Source organism: Ursus americanus, chromosome 14, assembly GCF_024610735.1.
Source record: "Ursus americanus isolate L20-20 chromosome 14, mUrsAme1.1.p, whole genome shotgun sequence".
NCBI classification, from domain to species: Eukaryota; Metazoa; Chordata; class Mammalia; order Carnivora; family Ursidae; genus Ursus; species Ursus americanus.
Genome location: NC_142140.1, coordinates 7,404,106 through 7,413,057, shown reverse-complemented (window position 1 = coordinate 7,413,057; position 8,952 = coordinate 7,404,106). Strand labels below are relative to the sequence as shown.

The window sequence follows — 8,952 nt, the reverse complement described above, 5'->3', positions numbered from 1 at the left end:
AGAGAGCCCCAGAAGGAGCTCCAAGGGATGGATGGAGAACACAGTGGGTGGCATTAGTGAGAGATCCTGTGGTTGGGCTTCTCCAGCACTGTGAAATGACTGAGGTGGATCTGACTATCTCTGTGGCCCCTTGCAGATCTAATTTTCTTTCCCTTTTCTTCTTCCCCACTTCCTCCCTCCCTCTTTCTCTCTTGCCATAGTATTTACTGAACACCTTCTATATGCTAGGTCTTGTGCTAAGCTCTGTGGCTATCATAATGAATGAGACACTGTATATCATCCTTACAATTGAGTGGTGTGATAGGTATTAAACAAGATGAACAAATACGTACATTGTGTAACTACACACTGTATGATAATGCTAAAAATGCTAATGTTCATTGAGCTCTTCCAATGTGCTAAGTACTTTATAAGCATTTTCTCATGGAGTATACACACACACACACACACACACCATAAGAAAGGCATTATTGGTATTTCCTTTTGCAAATCAGGAAACTAAGGCACAGAGGTCAGATGACTTCACACAACTCAGATAGGTGGAGCATGGGACTCAAATTATATTTGCCTGTCTTCAGACGGATGCTCTTAACTGCCACACTGTCCTGATTCCTTGTGTTTAGAACAGTGAGCACCAGGATGAACAAGTTCTGGAGGTGTACCCAGCCTAGGGGAGCTCACAAACCTTGAGAACTGGGAAGAAATCAAAAGAGTTCATTTACTGCCTTTTTCCTCCAGGTGTGGTCCCTGTGGCAGCATCCACAGCACCTGGGTTTGTTAAAACCACAGAAGCTCCAGCCCAGCCAGATCCACAAGATCAGGATCTGCAGTGACCCGCAGGTGCTTGTTATGTACCTTAAAGTTGGGAAAAGGGTGGTCTAGAGCCCACTTCTGTAATAACAGAAATGGGCAATCAAGGCCCAAGCTTTCAGAGGTTACGGAGAGTGGTGCAACTTGAGGGACTGGTGTCAGGAGCCCAACCTAGGTCTGAATGGGCGCTTGCACTCTTGTCCTGAGGCCGGTGGGTAGGAGAACAGGAAGGAAGGGCATGAGGTGCTTGGCGCGCGCAAGGTGCTCGGCGCGCGCAAGGTGCTCGCGGGTTCAGGGGCCCTGGCGAGCTGAGGCGGCGTGGGCGCCCTGAGAGCCGGGCCGCGGCGCGGCGTCCCAGTCCCCGCGCTGGCCCGGCCCGGCCCCTCAGCTCCACCCCCTGCCTCCCCCTCCCGCCCGCTCGCGCCTCCTGAAAAGCCAGCCCGCCCGGGGCGGCGGCGCAGAGCCGGGCCCGGCGCACGAGGCAGCCAGCGCGGCCATGACGGCGGAGAAGGCGCTGCCTCTGGGCAATGGGAAGGCTGCCGAGGAGGCGCGGGAGTCTGAAGCGCTGGGAGGCAGCGGCGGGGGCGCGGCGCCCGCGCGCGATCCGCGCGACAAGCGCGACAAGGCGGTCCACGAACGCGGCCACTGGAACAACAAGGTGGAGTTCGTGCTGAGCGTGGCTGGGGAGATCATCGGGCTGGGCAACGTGTGGCGCTTCCCTTACCTGTGCTACAAGAACGGAGGAGGTGAGGCGGCATGCGCGGCGTGAGAGAGAACCGGGAGGGGAAAGCAGTCTGGTGGGGGCGGGGAGCAAGGAGGTGAGCGCGCGACCCCTCCCGCGCCTGCGTGTAGCGGGACCCTCGGGGGGAATGTCCGCAGTGGGCCAGCTGGCGCGGGAACTTCCCCCCGCCCTCCCGCCCCGGGCTAGGCTCGCCTCTCCCAGGGCGCATGTGCACGCGCCTCTTCGCACCTGAATGTGCCGCTTGCTAGCACGCGGGGACTTGACAGCCAGGTGTGTTCTGTGGCAGCGTGAGGTGGCGGCCTAGGCTAGGAGCCCTTGCTTTTCGTACCTGCATTACTGTTAGGGGCAGGAGACAAACCCTTTGATCCTCAGCTTTCCTAACTGGAAACCAGCATGAAGGAAAGGGGGAAAGGGACTCTCACGGTGATGTGAGTAGGCTCAGGTTTTGAGCGCTTACTGAAATGCCAGACTCCATAACAAGCTTTACCTACATCATCTCATTTCATTCTTTGCGGGCATTGGTATACCCATTTTGCAGATGAGGATACAAAGTGTCAAAGAAATAACCCCATTAGAGGTGGGATTTCTGCCACCAAGGCCTTGTTTTAAACTGGGATTGGACTGACAACAGGGAAAACTTTTCGGTGCGGCATTGATGTTTGATTTCCCGCCCAGTCTTTCATTTGCCCTTAAGGCCTTCACTAGGTCCCCTTTCTGGCCTATCTGGTGGAAACATTGGCACCAAGCAGTTTCTTTCACTGACTTCAGAGTCACCCACAACAAATAGCAACAATACCGATTTGATGTTTAGGAGATGCTTAGAGGTTGTGGATCGGGGGACAGGGAAAAGGAAGCGATGAGAGAATCTTTCCTAGTGACATATCCAAGTCAGTTTGGTGGAGATGCTGGAGTAAATCCTCAAATCTTTCAGCTCAACGACTTCAGGAGCCTCCACCTGTCATGTTAGCAGGACAGATGGCAGGTGCATGGCAAGGGACCTTATGATACCTTCTTGGGTGGCACAGTTTCTCTAAGGAAAAGCCTGTGTCTACATATTCCTCTTTCTCCTTGCTATGCCCCTGCTCCTCCAGCAGATCCCCAGACCCCACTGAAGGTGGCTCTGAAGTTGGCTGGCAGGGACCACACTGTTAGGTTGCATGGAGCAGGACTTCCTGTGCGAGCAGCTGCAGGGAGAGTGAGAAGGGTACTGCTTGGCCCAGGCCCTTTCTTTGGAGACATTCATCCTAAAGCACAGGCTGCTCCAAGCCTGCTCTGCACTGGTAATGAAGTGGCCGCCAGTGTTGGTGGCTTGGCAGGAGGGAGAGAAGGAGTGGCCTTGGAGACCCAGAACGTGCCCTGTGGCCTCAGCTGTGAGTTCTGCCTCTCTGCAGATTTGGCTTTTATTAGCTGCCATGTCTTCTTAGAAACCTGTGGAAACTCTTGGGTAGTCCCAGGCAAAAACTGTTTCAACATCTTTTTTTCTTAATACATGAAATTGTTATGCCAAAACCAAATGCATGCCTAAAAGGAGACAACAGAGTAAGTTGGGTTAATTACAAATTCCGCATGGATTAAAAAAAAAAAGTTGTTGTGAGTAGTTTAATAATTAGTCTTTTTTTTTTTTTTTTCTCTGTAACTTGCCAAGAGTCTCCATCCGGTACACAGATATCCTGATTTAATTGAGCTGGTTATCTTACGGATTACTGGCTTTGTGAGTACATAGACTAAAAGCCTTTCAAAAAGTGCTTTCTCTTAGGTTCTAGAGGGTTCACAGGTAAACTACAATGTATTAGGGAACCTACTGCAGCTTGTTGTACTAATCGCTTAGATTTATATTCAGCAAACAGACCCTCTTGTCCCTTTTCACACACTTTTTGCCTTCTAATATAGTTGGGGTATCTGATGATCAACTGCTTGCCTTTAAAAAAAAATATCTGCACAGTTCTAGTCATAGATTCCAACAATAGTTTAATGTATTTCTTTCCCAATGTGAAACTTTAAAAAAAAAGCTAAGACCCTTTCAAAATCTGGTAAATGTCATCCTACTCTCAGGATTGATCAAAATTGTTGTAACTAATTCTAAGGTTAAAGAGACTTCATTTAGCAAAAAGCAATTTCAGTTAAAGCCTTCGTTTGTGAGATCAGATGGCAGGGAATAGCATGTGTTTTCAGGCTTTGTTATTAGGTGGGTGAGAGAGAATGAGGGATTTGAAAAAAATCCCTCTGGTTATAATAGCTCGTGTTCACCTCAGTTATTTAATTTCTTTCACAGAAAGGCCCCAGCAATGGGTATTGTGTGTATCGAGATAGGAGCACTAAAGCTTATGGTGGTCTTTTCTCAGACAGATTCAAAGGCAGCCTTTCTGAATAGATAGATTCTTGCTGTAGACCCCTTATAACTCAGCTCCATACCTGACCCTCATGTGCTGGGACCTGATACTGCTTATTGCACGTCTCCTGGAGAATGCTTCTCTTAATGAAAAACATTTTTTCCCCCTGCAGATCAACTTCCAAAGTAAATAAGAAGAAGGGGTCCCCTTCACCTAACCTGTTGAGGTTACTTTAGAATAAAAAAGGACAGTGTAATGTTCAGAGAGGGAATGGATTTAACTCATGCTGAAGGGTAGAATATATAAATTATAGAATCAAAGAAAGAAAACACTTTTACATTATCATCTTAGATGCACATTTCTGTGAGAGAAGTGGTACAGATACTGAATTTTAAATCCCCATTTTATAGATGAAGAAGTTGAGGCTGGGAGATGTGAGGTAGATATACAGACAGCACAGACCCAGGACCATGTTTTCTGACTATGGTCCTCAAGGTGTGGACTTGACCTTAAGCTCAGAGAACCTTATGTCTCGCACATAGTAGGTGCTTATTAAAGATTTCTTGTGTCAAACTTGAAATAGTAGAGGCAATTTTAACCCCCTTCCCTTACTTTGCATCCTTGTAGGGGCGTTCCTGATTCCCTATGTGGTGTTTTTTATTTGCTGTGGAATTCCTGTTTTTTTCTTGGAAACAGCTCTGGGACAATTCACAAGTGAAGGTGGCATTACATGTTGGAGGAAAGTTTGCCCTTTATTTGAAGGTAAGCATTGAGATAGAAAATGAAATGGTGCCTGGGTGATGTCAGACTGTGAAAAGTAGCTGAGACTGTTTTAACAAGGTGGAGAGAGACGCAAATCACTCCCTTTGTTCTTTCAGGCATTGGCTACGCAACACAGGTGATTGAGGCCCATCTAAATGTGTACTACATCATCATCCTGGCATGGGCCATTTTCTACCTGAGCAACTGCTTCACTACCGAGCTCCCCTGGGCCACCTGTGGGCATGAGTGGAACACAGGTATGGCCCCCAGGGAGGGTCTCTCTGCTGGTCCCGCTGGGGGGCCTGGCATTGGGGGTATGCCCTTATCCTGGAGATCAATCCTGGCCTTTGGCCTCTTGACATGAGTCCAGATACCACTGAAATTGGAGGTCAGTTCTGCACTGGGTCTGGTTGCAATCTGTGGGTTGCAGTCCTGAGCCTGAGCTGAGCCCTGGCCCAGGAGTTGGCATGGGTAGAAGAATGGTGATGTTCTTTCCTCGCTTTGCCAAATACAGAGATTGAGCCCTTTGCAGGCAGAGTGGGGATGTGATGGGTTCAGGCTCCAGTTTCAGCCTTGCCTTTCTGGGTATCAGATTTTCCTCTGTAAATTGAAGGGGTTAGGCTAGACCAAGCATTGCAGACCAGGGGCTTACAGACCAATTAGGTTTTAGATCAGTGATCAGTGAATTTCAAAAATGTATTTGGTTGCCAAAATTTAAAACCAGAAGACCTCACATGAAAATCCAGATTTCCAGCTTCTCTTGAAAAGATCTGGCAACAGCAGACCCACATTCCCACATTCTTGCTTGGCAGCAATGCTAGGGCTAATAAGCAGTTGTCTTTGGATAGAACTCTGTCCTCAAGTTGGCCACAGTCTCCACCCAGCCCATATTACTTATTTATTTTACCTGTCTAACCCAGGTAGATATTTGAATTTACCACTCTCCCACTCCCTTGAGTGGATAACTTTTTAGATTACTTTGGATTCTAATGTGCTGTTTGCTTTTCAATTCATCCATCCTATCAAGATTGAGTCTTATAATCCAGGGAAGGCAAATAACATGTTCAATCCCTATCTGTGATGGCCATGCTCAGAGCAGACATCACTAATCGATTGTAGAACTCTTTCCTTTTTGAGTCTAGTCGTGGCCTCAGAACCCTTTTCAGCAGTGCTCCAGGCAGCCACTGCCTTTTGACTGGAGTCGGCACACATGCTTTAAGCTGTTCACCATCTGTGTTAAAACCTGTGGTTAGGTTGTCCCTGGAAGTGGCTTGTCATCCTGAAGGCTGAGATACAGTAACACTGGGTAGGATGTTGGTTACCAGCAGAAGGAACAGTAGGAATTAGGCCTAGAAAGTGCTGTGAAGTAGCTTCTAGTCCTGCGTGACTTTATCCTGCTCCCACCCAATGCATTTTGTGGAGGTCTCACTGTCTCTCTTTAGGGCCCTGGTTCTTAACCTTTCTTTGGCCAAGGACTTCATAGGGATGTTTATCAAATTAAAATTCAAGGGTATACTCTTGGAGGCCTGTGAGTCCTCCGTGATAATTTAATTGTGTGTGTTTATTTTGAGGACGCTCTAAAAATATGCACATGTTCTGGATTCTCTGTACAACCATCTTATAACTGAGGACAGTCAGGAAATTTCAGTGCCTGACTGTACGTGTTTGCAACATAAGAGGTGTTCTTGATAAATAGGCTGATGGTGGCCATTGGAGAAGAGCTGAGAGATTTAATTTATAAATGGTGCTTTGTACTAAGTGAAGTCCAGTTAAGAATGCAACAAACTGTAAGAACGAAGATATTGCAAAGCGTGACCAGAAAAAAAAAAAATGGTAGTAGAATTGAATCTCAAGTAGCAGTGGAAGAATAGGCAAGCTGAACTCAATAGACCTGCCTCCTCCCTGTCGATTCCATTTTTCTGTTGGGAAATCCATTTAACTTCACAAAATAACATTATCCTACGCATCCACTTTATGCTATCAATTTGAATTGTTCTGTAGTTAATATTTAATGTATAAACTTAATTCTGGTTTTATAGTTGTGTGAATACTATAATCACAAAGACTTTATAACTCATTTATTTGTACATAATTAAATGTCATTTTAATAAAAATACCTTGTCAATATTGGATGTCTGAGAAATTTTTTTACTCTTGGAAAAAAATGAGAAACCTTGTTTTAGAGACTGATTAAAACTAAGGGCTCCTCTCCCTGGAAAAGGGCACAAGGGTAGCTATAATCTCAGGCTTTCAGACTCCTTTCAGGGCTTGGTGGACCCCGCAGACCTCCCTCCTTTCAGAAGATGGTAATACTTGGCAAGGGGAACAGGAAGGAGGCAGATGATCGGAGGACATTTCCCCAGCACACTGCGAACCTTTCTTCCCTGGTTTGCAGCCCCCTTTCCCTAATAGTGTGTGAATACTCGTGATGTGTCAAGCATCAGGTATAGGAGGTGTTCCTGCTCCAGAGTTTGCACATGTAGTTGGAGGGTTTGCACGCGTGTGAGGAGGGAGCAGCGCCCGTGTGAGGTGGAGCACTAGCTCCGTGCTGACCCCGCTGCGGGGTGAAGGGCCTCCACAGTGAATGGTGCAGCTCCCTCGGGGAGTCCACAGTCTGGCAGTGACTGAGGTGCCTCTGTAACCAGCAGTGTTATAAAGAGGTATGGGTCTCCTGGTGGAGAACAGAGCTGGGTGATGACCGTAACAAAGGAGCTGGAGCCCTAGCTCGAGCTGACTCCCCGTTCTGTCCCTAATTGGCTGGTGACTTTGTAGACGAGGAAGAGGGTATAGATGTGGGTCCCTTAACTATTTTGGAACCATAGATTCTCCTCTTCAAAATAATGGGAGTTGGAAAAGGTGGTTCCTTGGAGGGCCTTTAAGTTCTAATTTTCTTAGAATTCAAGGGGAGGAAGATTGAGGAAGTCTTCCTGGAGGAGGGGGTTGATCTAGGCCATTAAGGTTAAAGAGTTGGATGTTTTTACTTGAAATTTAAATCCCCCTTGGTCATCAAGTTTCACGAAATGAAGAGACATTCAACAAATCTTTTCTTGGATTGACTGATCAATTGAGGGAATAGTGAAGAAAGCGGAAATCCTTTCCACATACAGGCTCGTGACGTTTCATCCAGTTATCACATCTTTCTGAGGCAGCTGCAATGTTAGTGTCCGTCTACATGAAGGAAAACCGAGTCTCAAATGCATTACTGTCATAGGGACACCATGACTGACCCACTCCTTTAGTTCCCCCATTCCTGGGCAGGACAGAAATGCCATGGACAGGCCATCAGCAGGGAAGTAGAAAAGAGGAAAGGACATTAGGAAGCAAGGCAGGAGGAAAGAGTTTGATAGGGCATATGGAGTGGAAATGAGAGAAGGTGCCCTGCCCCCAAAACTTTTCCTCCTGTTCTAATCAGACCAAACCTCTCCCTTAAACTGTGAAGTTATCGATTTCCCTCCCCAGTGTTCTCTGAGGCATGTTTGCTTAGAGCAGCTAGGTAAAACCACCTGGTTGCATCATCAACTCTGAATGTTTCCCAAGGTGCAGCCCTTGCAGAAGTTAATGTTATATTTCTTGTCTTGTTTCCCCTGTAGAGAATTGTGTGGAGTTCCAGAAACTGAACATGAGCAACCAGAGTCATGTGTCCCTGCAGAATGCCACCTCTCCCGTCATGGAGTTCTGGGAGTAAGTGGAAAATGACTCGTGTCCCTTGGCCTGTGAGGCCTCTGTCCTGGTTCTGCTCAGTTAACATTGCCCCCACCCTGGGAAAAGCCTGACCTCTTCTTTCTTTGGCTTTGCACTTCCTAGCTTCTGTGGGCATTTGACGGCCTTGGAGATAGTAAAGGTTTCCCAAAGGAGCAGCTGAGAGAAATGATTTTTTGTTCTTTGATGACATGTCAGAATGCCTGGTTGCTTATGAGGGTAAGAAGTGCTTGGTATAATGATAGCTTTTAAAAAAGGCATTTTTAACAAAAGAGGAGACAGCATGTTTGTGATAAGCTAAGTCAAAACTATATTTAGCCTGGAAAGCAGAAGTCTGGGTGGGGTGGGGTGGGGGGGGAGATTCATTTTCTTTCAGTAGCTGAGGTGTCATGCCAAAAGGAAACAGATCAACTTTAATGGATAGAGGTTACAGAGAGGCCAGTTCCAAATGTGCTTAAAGCAAGAGCTTAGTTTCACACCATTGTCTACAAGTACTTCCGAAGGTTGTGATCACCCGTCTCCGAAAGCGTTCAGCTAGTGGAGGACTGCTAATCGTTGCTGGGGAGGTGTCTGAAACCACCCACATTACAGGCAGTAATTGTGTGGATG

At 47.0% G+C, this 8,952-nt stretch overlaps 1 protein-coding gene across 1 annotated transcript in view; it reads left to right on the top strand.

Annotated features, from left to right (window-relative positions):
• The first annotated feature begins 1,281 nt into the window (after window positions 1–1,281).
• SLC6A11 (solute carrier family 6 member 11) overlaps window positions 1,282–8,952 on the top strand; it is a 126,986-nt gene continuing 119,315 nt past the window's right edge. Inside the window, exons 1-4 of the mRNA XM_045808240.2 lie at window positions 1,282–1,556; window positions 4,510–4,644; window positions 4,761–4,901; window positions 8,235–8,325. Of these exons, the coding sequence (XP_045664196.2) occupies window positions 1,307–1,556; window positions 4,510–4,644; window positions 4,761–4,901; window positions 8,235–8,325 (617 nt within the window). The 5' untranslated portion in view covers window positions 1,282–1,306. The remainder of the gene's footprint in view (window positions 1,557–4,509; window positions 4,645–4,760; window positions 4,902–8,234; window positions 8,326–8,952) is intronic.